The following is a 17,872-nucleotide window of genomic DNA, read 5'->3' as shown; positions in this document are numbered from 1 at the left end:
CGGGCCCTGTCTTGCTCCAACCAAAGCAAGCCAGGGCCTCCCTCGGACATTGTCTTTGGGGGTATGTCTCCTGCTCTGGAACAGTTTCCATCGCCTCCACCCTCTTCCAGGGAGCATGACCCCTTCCCTCCTTTCCCCCATATCCTTTAAAGGCTCCTGTTATGCCCAACCCTTTCCACAGGGACCAAACAGACCTGGGTTTGAATCTCAACTCCCACTTACTAGTTATGTGGCCATTCACTACTTACTGTCTTCAAGCCTGGTCCCCCCCATCCATCACAAATGGGGAGATATTAACCTCATGCTGTTGTTGTGGATTTAAACAAAGATCATACCTATAAAGTTTGTACAGCAGGTAAAGGAACTACTGACCTTGGAACAAAGTTAAGGCTCAATAGTGGCACTGTCTCCGGGCCAATCTTCAGTTTTCACTCTGCCCACCAGAATTCATCCTGGGGAAGGCGGGTAAATTGTTATGGGAAGCGCAAGTGCCCCAACTCCCACAAGGGGTCCCTGCTCACCTATCATGGCCATGCTGCTCCCCAGGAGTCTGGTAGGAGTCAGGATATAGGGCTCTACAGGTTAGGGCCAAGGCAAGGCATGTCCTCCTCTGGTAGGCAGGCTCCTCAAACTGAGGATGGTCACCTGGGGGTTCCCTGTGGACTTTGGCTCACCTGCCCAGCTGCAGGTGAGAAGTGACCTACCCTCCACTGCTCTGTGACAGTTCCTTTAGCAGCACCTGCCCTGGAATGGCCCTGGGAAAGCCACCTGTTCAAGCACTTATAATTTTCTCTGTTCTGGGGGTCTCTCAGGTGAGAGGGCAAGTCCATGGACCCAAAACCCAGAAACACCCCGTGCCCCGCCCAGGTTCAGCACCAGGAAGCTTTCCAGTATCCTCACTTGTATCCCCAGACAAGGACCAAGGGACCTCCCACAGTGGATGCCAGGAAAGAGGAAGGAAGTAGGGAGTTCGGAGAAAGGAAGGGGAGGCCACCCAGATGTGCTTCCGCAGGACACCATCCCTTCCCTCTGCCACTAGCTAACTTTACCCACCAGGACAGCTTCACATCTGTCCAGAAGCCACGTTTGCCTCTGCGGGTGCATCTTCTCCCCTCCTGCCCCAAGTCTCCGCACTGAGCCCTTGACCAGATTCCTCCACAGCCCACCCTGCTCTGTGTTCGTCCCCTCCCAGGCTGCCCCAGTCATGCTCCAGCTGCTCCCTGAGCCTCATCTCTGGCCCCTGGCAACAAGCCACCCCAGTAACTGGGCTAAGGAGTTCATCTCCCCCATGGTCAACCCCAGACCCAGCACTCATCCCTCTCAGGTTGGGGCCAAAAGCAGTGCCAAGAAGGGGAGCTCCCGCCTCTAACCCCATGGGTCCTGCTGACTCCTCCTTGGTGACCTTTTGCATGCAGAGACTGACTGGCAAAGAAACAAACAAAAAGCCATCAACAACAAAAGAAGCGTTAAGTCAGCCAAGCCAACTGATTCAGACCAGAAAATCCGCATTACAACGTTTTACTCCAGACTTGCTATGGAGGCCTGGGTTCCAGGCCCCTAGCTCTACAATGGAGACCCCTGGCAGAGCCCTGAACCTTTTATAAAGCCTCAGGACTAATGAATAAATGAATCTACTTCCGCGTAGAGTTAGGTCCAAATCAAAGGGGGCCAACTGCTCTGGCCAGACTCCTGTTTCTAATTTCAGGACACCTTCCACTCCCAGCACCTACCCAGGATCAAGCTGGGGGGAAAAAAAATCACAGGCCGAGACTGAGGAAGGATAGTGGGGCGGGGCAGAGTCTTTTGGGGTGCTGCGCAGAGACGAACCCTCTTTCCGGTCCGCGCCCCCACCGCTGCCCGCGGCCTCACGGCTCACGCTGGCTTTCCCCGCCCTCGCGGGGCTGAACCAGTTCCTCCCCGCTCGCAAACCCCACCCTCCTGGAACCTGCCTCGCAGGAAGCGGAGGGTGCAGCCCGGCCTGCCGGGAGCGCGCGGGGCTTGGAGGGCCCGGGCCGTGACGACCCCCATGGCCGCGGGCGTGGAGCAGCGGCTGGGCGGCCTCCCCGTCTTCACCCGCGACGACTTCGAGGGCACCTGGCGCCCAGTGGCGAGCGGCGGCTTCAGCCAGGTGTTTCCAGGCGCGGCACAAGCGCTGGCGGACCGAGTACGCCATCAAGTGCTCCCGCTGCCTCCAGCCTGACACCATCAGGTACCCGCCTGCCTCCCCCGCTCCTTTTGCGGAGGGAAACCCGAGGCCCGGGGAGCTCCCGAGGGAGGGGCGGCCGGGTTGAGGCTGAGGGTTGTCCTCTCCACTTTTCTAAACTCTGTCCTGGGCCCTGAGCTCCCCAGGCACAGCCCTGTCTGTTTACGGCTCTGAAATAAACTTGGCTCTGTTTCTGGAATCAAACCTTTGTGTGAAATCCACAGAGGTCAAAGGTGAGCAGGAACTGCCCTCCAAATACGCCTTTGTTCCATTCAACCTCCCAAACTGGTCGCGCCTCCTTCTTTCCAGCCTCACCTTCCTTCCAGGTGTCGGCTTGGTGATGACTGCTCTGGATGACCCTCTGCCACCCTCCTACCCACCCCCTAACTCGCAGTGCGGGCAGGGCTGGGCTTGCTCAGAGCCTGTGGCACTTGGCTCAGTGATGCTCAGTGACCTGGGGGGAATCACAGGTTCCACACCAGGGGCAACTCCTGTCTGGTGTGGTCCCAGCCCAGCCCGTGCAGGCTGATGGGGGCTTGCAGGGGGTGGTGGTGGAGGCTGCCCAGCCTGCTGGCCTGAGAGCCTGTCCAGGCCTCACACCGGCACTGCCAGCAGGTCAATCCTGGAATGCTTCTGTCTCCGTCCTTGTTTTTGTCTCTGGCTTCTCCCAGGTCCCATTATACGTACTATGACCACTCCCTGGCAGGCCTCCTTTTCCCTCTTGCTACCTCTTTCCCATTGCTTCAACCCATCTTTGCTGGTACTGGCTGTGCCCTCACCCCTCGTGCAGCCATGGAGACTCTGGGATGTGAAGTCTGAGATGATAACCATGTCCTCCTCCCAAGCCTCCTGGGACATCACCTAGAGCGCCTTGGGGGTGCAGGGAGCAACTCCTCTTGGCATCTTTTCTGGTCATTCTCTGTGGTCACTATGCAAGCTCCCAAGACACAGCCTCCGGTCCCACACACCCAAGTCCCTTCTCTCACTCCCAGACCCCCACCTGCTTAATGAATAAGGGCAAAGTGAGATAGCCCCAGACTCACCCACCTTCCTCCCTCAGCATCCTGGCTTGGGAGTAGAGTCAGGTTATTCTAGGATCTATTCAAATCATTTACAGCCTTTGAAGCATTGACAAGACTACTCATGAGACATTGACAGTAGCTCCCATCTCAATTCCCTTCCCAATTCCAGGAATCCTTGGGTGGAAAGGACTAAGGGATTTACGGTAGCCAATGCCTGCCACATGTGGAGTGCTATACGAGGAGTTTCATGAGTATGACTTCACTGAATCCTCCTTCCATCATCTCGTTCATTTGTCCTCCTGATGAATGTTTATTGCTCACCTGCTATGTGCCAGGCTCTGTGCTGGACCCTGAGATATAATGATGAATGCCACAGATATAGCCCTCTAAATATTCTCCAGGAGCTTGCAGATAGGGGAGAAAAGACATTAATCAGATAACCCCACGTGTAAATGTAAGTGTGCTGCTGTGAGAGGTGTAAGAGAGGAGAGAGTTGTGGTTCCATGAAGGCTTATTATTGGAGTTTGAGATCAGAAAAGGCTTCTCTGAGGAAGATACACTTGAGCTGAAATATGAGTCTGAGTTAAGTGGGTGAAGAGAGGAAAGCTTTCCATGTTGAGTTTGAGGTGCCTTTAAACAACCAAGAAGAATTGTCAAGTAGACTTCAGAGTAAAGCTGTGAGCTAACAGTATTAAAATTTGTGAATCATTTGTTATAGGTGTATTTGAAGCTAGGACGTAGATGACGTTCACTCATTCTAAGCATTAAGTGAACGAAACAAAGTCTCTGCCCTGGTGGATTTTATAATCTAATGAAGGGAGACAGAAAACAAACAAACAAACAAATATTTTATCTATATCCCTTACAAACCACCTGACATTTTCTTTGATTAAAATACCTAAGGAGAGTTGAGTAGTCTGATCTTCCAAAAAAAATTTTTGATCTTCCAATAAATAGTAATTTGTGGGCTTTTTTGCCCGAAATGTTAAGATGCTATTTACCAAGCTTCTTTGTTGTACAGAAAGGAAAAATGCTGTTACAATCTCAGTGTAAGTGGTAGCCACACATGGTTGACTTACCAATCGCAGCTCTCCACCCTACCGCAAGGGTCTTACACGAAACTCTGACAATGCTTATAATTTTGTCGTCGCCTATAAATTTGTTATAATGCTTGGTGGTAGATTTCCGAGAGGGACTAAATGGGTGGAGGCAGAATGTCACAGGAACTCTTCTTTGGTTCTTTGCGTGGGTAGGTGTCCTAGGGTTTGTATCACAGCTACCTTAAAAGAAAAGCTACCAACTCCATTTGAGCAGTCCAGCCAATACGGAACTCAAGGACAAATAAAGCAAGGTAGGGTTTTGTGCAGGTTGTTTGGAGTCTTTCCTTCAGCTTTCCTAGTTTCTTCCTCCCCTTCCTCCTTCTCATTTTCTTCATCTTATCACCTTCTCCGTCACATCCAAATTCTCCCCTCCCTTCACTTCATCCCCTTCCCCTTCTGCATCTTCCTGTTCACCATCAGACTCTCCCTTCTCACTGTTTTTCTCCTCTTCCTGTGGGCATCTTCTCCTCCTTCATTCTCTTCTGGGGGGATAAGGATTGATGGAGCAGGGTTGCTATTTTCTATAGGCTTGAAATCCTTCCTAATTAAGCATTATTTGAGAATAAAGATTTGAAGCAAAGAAAGAGCAAACCACGTGGCTCTCTCAGGCTCTTAGTGTTCTAGGCAGAGGGACGAGCAAATGCAAAAGGTCCTGAGGAGGGAACAAGCTTGACATGGTGGGGCAGGTCATAGAGGGCTTTGTAGGCCATTGTATGGTGGAGGGGAAGAGAGAGAAGCAAAGGCACCAGTTAGGAGGCTTGGGCCAAGATGCCAATGGATAGAGGTGGTCACCAGTGGTCAGATTCTTGCTATATTTTGAAGGTAGAGCTGACGGAATGTGCTGAGGGGCAGCTTGTGGGAAGGAGAGGAAGAGAGGAGTCCAGGATAAGCAAGATCTTTGAGGGCTAGAGGGATGGAGGCCCCCTTCACTGAGATGGAGAAGGCTGAGGGGGGAGCGGGTTTGAGGGGAGAATCAAGAGTTCAGCTTTAGACACGTAAAGTGTCGAATACCCAGTTGGAGATGCTGAGGTCGCCTAGAGACAGAGTACGGAATAAGAAGAGGGCCTGGGACTGGGCCTAATGATCAGGTCACACAATAGGAGCCCGCAAAGTAGGCACTGACCCTACACTGAGAACGAGAAAATTTCTTGTAGGCTCCAGCAACATGGAGGTCATCGGTGACTAGCAACAGCCTGTCAGTGAGGTATTAAGACCAGAAACCAGATGAAAGGGGATGGGGGGAGATGGAGAAAAGAGAAAGACAACAGGTGTAGCAAACACTTTCAAGAAGTCGGGGTGTCCAGGGGAGTTGTGCAAGTTACTGTTGTTCCCATTTTACAGTTAAGAAACTGTGGCCCAGATAGTTTGCTTGTTCAAGGTCATACACAGAATAAGGTGAAATTGGGATTTGAAAGCAGGGCAACGCGATCCCAGATCCCTTGCTTTTTCCACTTCATGACAGGTGTCTTCTCAGTTCTTGTGACTTCAAAAGTACAAGAGGAGACAGATAAAAGAAAAAATATTGCAGAGGTTTGAGGGGGAGAGTCCTTGAACAGTAGAGCAGTAAAGACAAGAACGGCAGAAACCAGGACTAGCCAACCTGTCCAGATGCGAGGGAGAGCAGGTGCTTTTCCCTGGAGCAGAGGAGTCTCTGGCTGGCTTCCCAGGGAGGCCCTGTGAGCACATTTCCAGCAGCCTCTGACTGCAGTGCCAGTGCAGCTTTGCAAATACTCTGCTTTTTAAAGATGTCATTTCTCCTTAATCTTCATCCCCGCAATCCCAGAACAATTTATAACAATTTGCATATTTGCTGTTTTGTGGCACGTACAGTGAAAAGAGTGAAAAGTTTGCAGATGCTTATTTTGTAAGGCTTTCCTTTAAGTATTGACTTCTGTTCAGTTCAACAAAGATGCCTTGTGCTGTATGTGGCCATGTGCTGTGGGGAGTACCAAGATGAAAACTTATACTTCATCTCCAAAATGGAATCCCGTGCAGCCATGACCGAGCTTGCTTTGAGAGAATAACGATGCAGGAAGTGCTCCGATACACCAACAGGGAAAAGCAGATGGCGGAACAGCCCACACTATGTGATGGCAAGAGGGAGTGGAGGAGAAAGGAGTGACAGGGAGGGAGAAAAGGAGAGAGGTTCCTTGAAATGTATTGTAAAAGGATATGCTAAATTGTTAACAGAGGCCAACTCTAGAGGGTTGGGTTACTGATGATTTAATTATTATTACTATTTTTATTATTTTTTTTTGGCTGTGCCATGAGGCTTGCAGGATCTTAGTTCCCCGACTAGGGATTGAACCCAGGCCCCACAGTGAAAGCACTGAGTCCTAACCACTGGACCGCCAGGGAATTCCCTAATTTTCTTTTCTATTCCCTAGATGTTCTACAAGGTATATATATTACTTTCACCATCAAAAAGTCAATAAATGATATATTTTTTCAATTTTTTTTCAATATTTTTTATTGAGATATAGTTGATGTACAATGTTGTGTTAATTTCTGCTGTACAGCAAAGTGATTCAGTTATACGTATATATATATACATATATATATACATTATTTTTTTAATATTCTTTTCCATTATGGTTTATCATAGGATATTGAATATAGTTCTCTGTGCTATACAGTAGGATCTTGTTGTTTATCTGTTCTCTATATAAAAGCTTACATCTGCTAACCCCACCTCCCACTCCATCCCTCCCCCAACTCCCTGCCCCTTGGCAATCTCCAGTCTGTTCTCTGTGTCCTTGATTCTGTTTCATAGATAGGTTCATTTGTGTCATATTTTAGATTCCACATATAAATGATATCATATGGTATTTGTCTTTCTCTTTCTGACTTACTTCATTTAGTATGATAATCTCTAGTTGTATCCATGTTGCTACACATGTGGCATTATTTCATTTTTTATGGCTGAGTAGTATTCCATTGCATATATGTTCCATATCTTCTTTATCCACTCATCTGTCGATGGGCATTTAGGTTGTTTCCATGTCTTGGCTATTGTGAATAGTGCTGCTATGAACATAGGGGTACATGTATCTTTTTGAGTTACAGTTTTGTCTGGATATCTGCCGAGGAGTGGGATCGCTGGATCACACGGTAGCTCTATTTTTAGTTTTCTGTTTTCCATAGTGGCTGCACCAAATTACATTCCCACCAAAAGTGTAGGAGTGTTCCCTTTTTTCCACATCCTCTCCAGGATTTGTTATTTGTAGACTTTTTAATGATGGCCATTCTGACCATTGTGAGGTGGTTCCTCAATAAATCATATTTTAAAAGAGAAGCAGGAGGCATAATTTTGGTCCTCCACGGGCTTGCGATCTCCTAGGGGAGGTAGACATATAGAAGTGGCCAGAATAAATGGCAGGCTTTTTGCGGCCGCCTCTGTAGAATGGGCTGGCTCCTAAATTTGCAGACCCCTTTACTTCCTGTCTTGTTGCTGGAGCCATCTGGACCCTAATCTGTGCATCCACTGGACATCTTCTCGTGTCTCTCTTTCCCCCTCCATTACCTTGCAAGCTCCCAAGGCATCTCTGGGTCTGCACAGCCTGGCATCAAGTCTAGTTTGTGTGTCCTGCTAGTTGCTCTTGTAATTAAAGGGTCAGCTCCTTCCGTCTCTCGCTCCTACCCCTCCATAGCTCTGATGTGAATTGCCTCATTGAAGAAGCAACCAAGATGGAGAAGATCAAGTTTCAGTACATCGTGTCCATCTACGGGGTATGCAAGCAGCCCCTGGGTGTTGTGATGGAGTTCATGGCCAACGGCTCCCTGGAGAAGATGCTGCCCACTCACAGCCTCTGCTGGCAGCTCAAGTTCCGCATCATCCATGAGACCGGCTTGGCCATGAACTTCCTCCACAGCATTAACCCACCACTTCTCCACCTGGACCTCAAGCCAGGCAACATCCTCCTGGACAGTCACATGCATGTCAAGGTAAGGACCCTAGTGAACCCCTCTGCCCCCTTTCACTCCAGAGCCTTCTCCAGATGAACAGGATTATTTACTGCCTGACTGGCCTGTCAAGAGTTTTTGTTGTTGTTGTTAATATTTATTTATTTGGCTGCACCAGATCTTAGTTGCGGCATGTGGGATCTTCAGTTGCAACATGTGGGATCTTTAGTTGTGGCATGCAGGAGCTTTTTAGTTGCGGCATGCATGTGGGATCTAGTTCCCTGACCAGGGATCGAACCCGGGCTCCCTGCATTGGAAGTGTGGAGTCTTAGCCACTGGACCACCAGGGAAGTCCCCTGTCAAGAGTTTTAAGCAGCTCCCTTCATGGACAAATGCCGAAGGCAGGGATCACACCTAAAACAGATAGATGCACAATGAAATTCGGTGCATGAAACTGGGTATCAGGACGTCTGCAAAACCCCTCTTTGAATGCCAGTCTTCCATTTCTAATGTGGGTAGAATAATCTCTATCCCATTCTTTGCTTCAGGTGAGAATGTGTGTAAATGAGATGTTCTTAAGAAACGTCACGATGGCCAGTTTTTCAGTTCCTAAAACACGCCCCGCTTTCATTTCTGCCCCAGGACCTTTGCACATGCTGTTTCCACTGCCAGGAACAGTGTCCCCCCACTCCCTCTTTATCCAGCAAAGGCCTACACATCTTTCAGGTCTCAGCTTAAACAGCACCTCCTCAGGGAGGTTTTCCCTGATCCACCCCCGTGGGCCCCTGTCATATACCCTCACCGTACCTCTCTTTTTATACTGCTAACCCCAATTGTAAGTATATAGTCATTTCTGAAACTATTTCATTAGCGACTATACCCCCTATTTGAATAAGCACTTAGGAGAGTAATGGGTGCGAGGGTTTCATCATTCTTATCTGCTCCCCGATCCTCAGTATCCAGCCTAGTTGGCACTCAGTGAATTGTCAATTCATTGATGTATGAATGAATCAATGGATGGAAGCAAAGTCAGAGATAAATATACATGGTGTCAATGCTTCAGGGCCCGTGAAAGTGGGATGAACAGAAGCTCACCAAAGACGCCACTTTATCCACAGTCCCTTTGGGTAATGGCCACACCTTCCAAGTACTTACCATGTGCCAGGCACTGTTCTAAGTGCCTTTTGTATATTTCCGTACTTAATGCTCATGATAGCGCTGTGAGTTAAGTACTTATCTTGTTTCCCTTTTATAGATGAGGAAACGGAGGTTCTGAGAAAATAAGTAACTTGTTCAAGGTCATCCTGGGGTACATGGCAGTGCTGGGAGAGAGCTTATGGTCTCAGCGGCTACACTACACTGGCAGTGAAGACAGTGGGAAGGATGAGAAACTCAGGCAGTTTTCTAGAGGCAAGACTGTATTTCCCCCCATCCCCATCCGGGCTTCCTCCCAGGTTTCAGACTTCGGCCTGTCCAAGTGGATGGAACAGTCGTCCCGGATGCAGTACGTCAAGAGGTCAGCTCTGCAGGGCAACCTCAGCTACATCCCCCCTGAGATGTTCCGGGAGAGCAACAAGGGTCCAGGTCCCAAATATGATGTGTACAGGTGAGATGGAGGCTGGGCTCCAGGCCACATACCCAGGGCGTAGCTTGTTGTCAACGCCCTGCCTGGACCCCAAGGCCCAAAGGGCAGGGCAGGACAAGGATGAGGTCTGGCCCCTCCCTGCCCACGTGGGAGGAGGAGGGATGCGGGGGGATTCTGGCTGGAGAGGCCTTGCCTAGGTTTGTGTGGTCCATGGGGCCCCCCTGCTGGGTATCCGAGAACCACTCAGGGGGCACTTTCCCCCATCTGCAGCTTCGGGATTGTCATCTGGGAGATCCTCACTCAGAAGAAACCGTATTCAGGTAGCACGCGACAGTGGCACCGTCAGATGGGGTCCTGGAAGGGGCTGGGAGGCTGGGGGTTCGTGGGGGCAGGGGCAGGCGGCAGGTTTTTCTTGGGGACCGTATTGCTCTTTAAAGGTTCCCGTCCTCTCACCCTCCTTCCTTCCTCCCCCTGCTTTCTAGAGCTCACATGACGGTGAAAGAAAGGGCAACCCTTAGCCCAGGCCATACTCTCTGCCTCTAGTTCCTTTGCTTCAAAGTGTTCTTTCCTGTTTCTCTCACCCCCAACCCTGCTACCCAGGTGTCAGGCAAATAGATTGTCAGGGAATTTGGATAATCCAGCAAAGTTCGAAATCAGAGCCTGTAACTAGGCCTGCTGGTCAGTCCTGCCATCTTTGGACAGCAAAAGCCCACAGTGAGGGGCCATGGCCGGTCTCGGCCTGGGAGGGGTTGGAGCTGGACCAGAGACCCAGCTGCTCAAATCTGAGCCTCAAGTCAGCCTGCAATCTAGTTATTAACTTACTGTGCATTTATGGGGCCCCTGCTGTGTGCACCACCCTATCGGGATCCTCAGAGCCCCCATCCCCTGCCCAGCCCCTCTGGCCCTGCCTCAGTACCCGCATAGCCTGGGCCCCCTCTCACAGGCTTCAACGTGATGACCATTATGGTGCGAGTGGCCGCAGGCCTGCGGCCCTCCCTGCAGCCTGTCTCTGATGAGTGGCCGGCGGAGGCCCAGCATATGGTGGACCTGATGAGGCGCTGTTGGGACAAGGACCCCAAGAAGAGGCCCTGCTTTCCAGGTTCTCATCAGCCTGATGTACACCGGGATGAGGGAGATGGGTGGGGCTGGGGGGGCCCACGGGCCAGGAGCGGTGGTTGAAGCCCCGGGCCACTCCTGAGAGCTCTGCAGGGAGGGCCCTGCGTGGCACTAGGGCAGACTCTGTACCACAGTGCGGTGTTGGCAGGGGGTGGGAGGGTGGGGGGTGTGGATGGCAGAGGGCCAGTGGCAGCTGAGGACTGCGGTCTGGTCTCTTTGGGTTAATGTGTAACCTTATGGGAGGTAGAATAGAAAACCTTCATTGCGGGAAGGCATCTGGGCCCGGCTCTGAGGCTCCAGTTAGCCTGCGTCCTCTCAGGCTGCAGTGTCCTTATTGGTAAAATGTTCCCAGACCGTGAGATCACAGGCGTGATGGATCTTGCGGTCACCCACTCCTTTAGGAACTATGCAAATGCGTGCCCGTGTGTAAGCGTGAGCATCTTAGCAATGCTTTATGGAACAGGTCTGACCCTCCAAAAGGGCCAGGGACTTGCCAAATGTGGCCCCACTGAGCCAAGGCAGGACCCTAGCTTGCCGGCCTTCTGGTGCGCATGTGTGGATGCCCCTGAGCCCAGGGATGGGTTTTGGGAGGGGGGACATGGGACATATTAGGGTATTTAAAATGGGGAAGAACTGCAGCCCAGCCTGTCACTTTCTTTTGCTTTTTTTGGAGCAGACATCACAGTGGAGACAGACACGCTGCTGTCCCTGCTCCAGAGTCCTGTGGCTGACCCAGAGAGCGAGGCCCTGGCCAGGAAGGTGTCCCGCACAGCGTGTCTGCGCCGGCCCCGGGAGGTGAGTGTGGGGCGGGCCTGGTCTCCGGCAGGCGCTGAGGATGTGCGCACAGGTCCCTCCTCATGAGGCTGCCTGGCTGAGGGGCAGGTGGGCACCGGAGCCAGTGCACGCTCTGCTCGCCAAGCCGGGCAGCCACTCGGGGACACCTTTTCTTAAGTTGCTCGAAGATGCTCTAAGGGCTTGTGGTAGCCGTGGCTCAGAGCCTCTGAGAAGGACGTGCCATCCCTCACATGCGTGACATTAAACAGAGCCTGTCCTGCAGAGGGAGACCTCGGCTTTCCCAGGCTCTCACACCCTATGGGTCAGCGTCATCCTGGCTCTGCTGTCCTTTCCCTCACCTGGGAACCAGCTGTGGGCTTCCATGGGGCTCCTGGCTGAACCCACAGGGCCGCCCTGCCTTCCCTGTGGCCCAAGGGGAAGTCAAGGCCCTGGGCCACCTCTTTCTGGCAGGGCCTCCTCTGCTCGGGGATTTCCCCTAGACACAGCTGGTGGCAGGGATGAGAGAGGAGGGGGTCTCCTAGGACAGGGTGGAATGTGAGTCCTGACAGGTGAAGGGAGGAGTGGAGGCCGGCATAGGCCAGGACTGCCCTGATCCTCTGATCCGCCCCCTGTCTTCTGGTTCTCCCTCCCCAGGTCAGTGAGGAGATCAGCCAGGAGCTAACAGACAGCGGTGAGTCCAGAGTGCGCAGCTGGAACCAGAGAACCCACAGCAGAGGAGAAAGTGAACTCAAACCATATCTTGTCCCCATCCTCCCTGGCCCCCCTTCCCTCCCAGGCCTGTCACAAATCAGGAATCCGGGTTCCCTTTCCTGGCACCCGGCCCTGTGCTCCAGGAATGCACATGCCCCCGGGGGCCTGGCTCTGCTTCCCCTTCAAGTCTGTGTCCTTTTGAGGCCGGACTCCTCCCTTCCTGGCCGGGGAGGAGCACTGGTTTTCAACTCCGGTTGTGTATTAGAATTACTTGGGGAATGAAAAAGTATAGGATGCCTGAGCCACCCTAGAATAATTTAATCAGAATCTCTGGGGGTTTGGGCTGAGCAGTGATTTTCATTTGTTTGTTTTTTTTGTTTTGGAAATTGTTGCTTTTAATTCTAATACACCACTGGGTAGAGCAGGAGGAAGTGGGTCCTTAATGGCTCAGGAGGAGTTCAGATCTCGGAGCTCAGCTGCAAATTTATCTCCAATTTGCATTTATTTACTTTGTGCCAAGCACTGCTGGGGGAGTTCTTACCTACATGATATGATTTGTCCTCCCAGTGGTAGCATGAGGTTAGGCATTGTTCGTGTCCCCTTACGGATCAGGAGCTGCAAACTCAAAAGAGGCAGAGAACACGTGATGCCAAGAGGTAGAGTCAGGATTTGCACCCCGGCCTCTTTCTGCCTCATCCTTACGGGAAGAGCTGCCAGAGTCAGTTCTCTAGGGCAGTGGAGCCTGCATAGAGATCCGGGATGCTGGGAAAGACGTTGCCCTCACTCCTATGTCTTTGTTCCTGGCTGGTACTTCCAGGAGGCAGGGGGATGGCCGAGATGACCTCTGGACAGGTTAGAGGTCCTCTTCTCAATCTCACCTTCCTCCCAGCAGACTCAGGAGACTACTTGAAGCGGGTCCTGACTCTCTCAGACAGCGAGAGCCTGGTCCTGAGCCATGAGCAGCTGCGCATCCGTGAGAACAAGGTCACTGCCCTCCACCTCCTGGTGGCTCAGGGCCGCCTGGAGCGGGTGAGGCTTCTGCTGGCCCAGGAGGTTGACGTGGACTGCCAGACGGCCTGCGGCTACACTCCCCTCCTCGTCGCCACCCAGGACCAGCACCCTGACCTCTGTGCCCTGCTCCTGAAGCATGGTGCCGACGCCAACCTGGTGGACGAGGACGGCTGGGCCCCCCTGCACTTCGCAGCCCAGAATGGGGACGACCGCACCGCCCGCCTCCTCCTGGACCACGGGGCCCGTGTGGATGCCCAGGAGCACGGGGGGTGGACCCCGCTCCACCTGGCTGTACAGAACAACTTTGAGAATGTGGCACGGCTTCTGGTCTCCCGTCAGGCTGACCCCAACCTGCAGGAGGCTGAGGGCAAGACCCCTCTCCACGTGGCCGCCTACTTTGGCCATGTCAGCCTGGTCAAACTGCTAACAGGCCAGGGGGCCGAGTTGGATGCTCGGCAGAGAAACCTGAGGACACCGCTGCACCTGGCGGTGGAGCGAGGCAAAGTGAGGGCCATCCAACACCTATTAAAGAGTGGGGCGGCTGCTGATGCCCTTGACCAGAGAGGCTACAGCCCACTGCACATCGCCACTGCCAGGGGCAAGCACCTCGTTGGCAAGATGCTGCTCAGGTACGGCGCCAGCCTCGAGCTGCCGACCCACCAGGGCTGGACGCCCCTGCATCTAGCAGCCTACAAGGGCCACCTGGAGATCATCCACCTGCTGGCTGAGAGCCACGCAGACGTGGGGGCTCCCGGAGGCATGAACTGGACCCCCCTGCACCTGGCTGCCTGTCATGGGGCAGAGGTGGTGGTGTCCGCGCTGCTGCAGTGTGGGGCTGACCCCAATGCTCCCGAGCAGTCAGGCTGGACGCCCCTCCACCTGGCAGTCCAGAGGGGGGCCTTCTTGAGCGTCATCAACCTCCGGGAGCACCATGCGGACGTCCACGCCCGCAACAAGGTGGGCTGGACGCCTGCCCACCTGGCCGCCCTCAAGGGCAACATGGCCATCCTCAGAGTGCTGGTCAAGGCCGGTGCCCAGCTGGACACTCAGGACGGGGTGGGCTGCACACCCCTGCAGCTGGCCCTCTGGAGCTAAAAGCAGGGCATTGTCGCCTTCCTCGAGGGCAAGGAGCCCTCACTGGCCATTCTGGCCGGGGCTGAGCCTGGAGCCCAGATGGAAGTTTAGACAACCTGCAGCCTCCTTACCTGTAAGGAAGAGAGGTTGGTGCAAGTGACGCTGGGCTTCTGGCAGGGCCCCTTCCCTGTCCTTGCCAGCTGCCCCTTAGACCTTGAGAGGAGACGGGAACCTGGTCCCCTGGGTGGTGGAGGGATAGGGAGAGGAACACTGAGCTTGTAGCTGGGGAAGAGGCCCCCGGCTCAGAGATCTCCTTTCAGCCCTTCCTCCACGTGTGTCTCTAGCCAACTCTCAGCCTCTTCCTCCTGTACCTGGACTCAAGCCCCCAAAGTGAGTTCCCTCTTTATTCCCAAGGTTCCTGCCACCTTTAATCACTTGCCCCTGAGTCCACAGGGGCTCTTGCATCCTAGAACTCTCTCTGAAGAAGGAGGGAGGCACAGAGGAGAGGGAAGTGTTCCCTCCCAGCTCACGTCTGTGCGACTTGGCCCCTTTCTTCGGGCGCGGTCAGGACAACCAGACACCCGTGCTTTGTGCAAGGGCAGGGGCTGAAAGTTCGGAGGAGTTTTCTACTTCCAGTTGAAAGCCCCAGCCAAGAGCCTGCTGCTGCACCGACCACCTTCCTGGTGGCTCTGGTCCCAGGGCCCAGGTCTGCTGTACAATCTCTTGCGGGGAAGGAAGGGTCTGCCCCAACCGCCCACGAGTGATCCTACATGGGACGCTTGGTCCCTGGTCCCCCTGCCTCACCCTTCACCCTTTGCTGTGTCCAGTTATATGGCCTGTTTCAAATCTGACTGTCCTAAAGCTGTGGATCTGAGTCCCTGCCTTAGAGGTGGTCTGACCCGTGGCGCCGGGCTGGCTATGGGGGCTGGGCTGGCGTATGCATGTGCACGTGCGGTGCGGTGTGTATATGATCGTGTGTGAGTTCCCGCTGGGGAGGAGGCGGGGGCAGACGTGGGGAGGTGGGTGGTGGTGACGTCACCTGGAGGGGAGGTGTCTGGGCGTGGTGTGGAGCTTGCCAGGCAGGGACTTCCTCCTTGGCAGCGGCTCGGGGAGCTCTGTCCTGCCCCCATCAGTTGGCCTGGCCTGGTCTGCGAGTTGCAGGGCAGGTTGCGGCAGGCCTGGGATTGCTCAGACTAGCCTTGTGTGACCAGTCCTGGGCTCAGCGGCTGGCAGCTTCTCCTTCCTCTCTGGCTGTGCCGGGGCTGGCCCACCGTTGGGAGGGGACAGGGCGGGACTGCAGGTGGGAGCAGGGCAGGTGCCCTAGGGGTCCTCTACGTCTCCTCTCTCCCTCTTCACACTGCTGGAGCAGCCCCTCCAACTCAAGGATATCGTGTAATTGTCAGAGAAGAGGAATCTTCTGCCCCAGCCACTGGCCAGCTCCAACCCCAGCCAACCCGCAGGCTTGCCTTTGAGCGTCACCCTCATGGGCTGAGTGTGGGGCCACCAGTCACCAGCGTCACGTGGGCATGGGGTAAGAGAGGCGGAGCAGAAGACACCTGTCGCCCCACGGACATGCTGAGTGCGAGTCTGTTCTAGCAGAGCTGGTGGCAGAGGTCTCCCATCCTGTGGTCTCTGGGCTGTGGTGCCAGCCTCATGGACACTTCACCAAGCCACAGACTACATTCACCACAGAGAGTCCTGAGAGCAGCTTTGAACGGGGTTGTGCCCTAGAACAAAGGCTATAAATCAAGCCTGCACATTGGGATCTCCTGGGTGAGGTGTGGCAGGGTGGTGAGGAATGGAAGGGTTTTTAAAGTACCCGGCCCTACCCTTGACCAGTTAAACCGGAATCTCCAGGGCAGGATCCTGGTATTAGCTGGAGAGCAGCCAGGGCTGAGGACCACCACCAGGGGGCGTCCCGTGGTTTCTTGCTGGGCCCTTCTTAGCATCGCCATGAAGACAGTCACCAGCCGGCAGCCTGGGTGGTGGTCTTTTCCCCTCCTGGTTGGATGAGTGGAGACTCCTGAGGGCCGGGGCAAGGCTCACTCAGAGGACTGCTTCATGCCCCTGCTCCCTGCTAGCTGCCTGGCCCATTCTCCTCTTTCTCGCTGAGACTAAGCCTCGGGCAAAACTTGTAGTTAAACGTGCCCCTGGGAGTTCTGTCTTTCCTAGAACGGCTGGGGCAGGAAAAGGAAAGGCAGAGGGCACAGCGCTGGTTGCTTCTCCTCACACCCTGAGGTCTGAGTCTAGCTCCAAGGCGAGAATTCTGCACGAGCCAGAGAAGGGGCGTGGGGCTGCATGTTCAAAGCCAGGTGAGCTCAGAACAGCCGTGCGAATGTCAGGAGTGAACCACAGAAGGACAATGGTGTCTGGCTTATCCTGGTGGGAAGAGTTTGAGGGAAGACTTTGAAGAATGCAGTTAGAAAAGGTAAATGATTTTTTTTTTCTTGCACCTGTGGTCCTATAAATGGCAGAGGTCCCATGGAGATGCACGTGGGACCATGCCTAGGATTCATTTCAACTCTGATCATCCCAGGGTCTAAGCAGAGATCCTCAGACCCCTGTTTTCTCTACTCCCTTCCTCCAAGAGATAACTGAGGTCACAATTTCAGGCCAGCTCCAGCCAACACAGCCCTATCATTGCTTTTCATCACCACCTTCTCCCTTCCCAAGCCACCCCTAGCCAGACACAGACCCTACAGACACACACAGCATCTACCCTGAGTCCCATTTCAACAGAGCTGCCTTCTAGAGGTTTCCTAGGGATGTTTAGAATTGGATTTTAGTAAGGCCTTTGCAATTCCCAAGGAGAGGATCTCAGTTGAATTTCGAACCTGTTTAGGGGAGATGAGGGTAGACGAGGATGCGAACCCCTAATTTCCTACTGGACGTTTCCACGTGAAGATCCTATAGACCCTTAAACTCAGTGTCCCAAACTGAACCTCCCCGTCCCCTCCCAAGCCTGCTCCTGGTTCTTCTTAGCTGAGGGGACTCCTAACCCAGGAGTCTTTCCGGACCAGCACTGTCCAACAGAACTTTCTGGGAGGATGGAAACCTTCCACATCTGCCATTAACTCCATGTGCTGCTGAGCACTTCAAATGTGGCTGATGCAACTGAGGAACCCATTTTTGTTTTGTTTTGTTTTGTTTTTTCGGTACAGGGGCCTCTCACCACTGTGGCCTCTCCCGTCGCGGAGCACAGGCTCCAGACGACGCGCAGGCTCAGCGACCACGGCTCACAGGCCCAGCCGCTCCGCGGCACGTGGGATCTTCCCGGACCGGGGCACGAACCCGTGTCCCCTGCAACGGCAGGCGGACTCTCAACCACTGAGCCACCAGGGAAGCCCAGGGACCCAATTTTTAATTTCAACAA

At 53.5% G+C, this 17,872-nt stretch overlaps 1 protein-coding gene across 1 annotated transcript; it reads left to right on the top strand.

The window, feature by feature from the left end:
* Window positions 1-1,982: 1,982 nt before the first annotated feature.
* Window positions 1,983-15,366, top strand: ANKK1 (ankyrin repeat and kinase domain containing 1). The gene is made up of 8 exons (XM_032640680.1): window positions 1,983-2,209; window positions 7,976-8,270; window positions 9,683-9,834; window positions 10,084-10,133; window positions 10,757-10,912; window positions 11,606-11,724; window positions 12,358-12,394; window positions 13,307-15,366. The coding sequence occupies exons 2-8, from the start codon at window positions 8,013-8,015 to the stop codon at window positions 14,518-14,520; spliced, it is 1,986 nt and encodes a 661-aa protein (XP_032496571.1). The 5' UTR covers window positions 1,983-2,209; window positions 7,976-8,012; the 3' UTR covers window positions 14,521-15,366.
* The last annotated feature ends 2,506 nt before the right edge of the window (window positions 15,367-17,872 follow it).

The sequence above is a fragment of the Phocoena sinus genome, chromosome 8 (genome assembly GCF_008692025.1).
Source record: "Phocoena sinus isolate mPhoSin1 chromosome 8, mPhoSin1.pri, whole genome shotgun sequence".
NCBI lineage: Eukaryota > Metazoa > Chordata > Mammalia > Artiodactyla > Phocoenidae > Phocoena > Phocoena sinus.
This window is presented reverse-complemented; position numbering and strand designations above follow the sequence as displayed.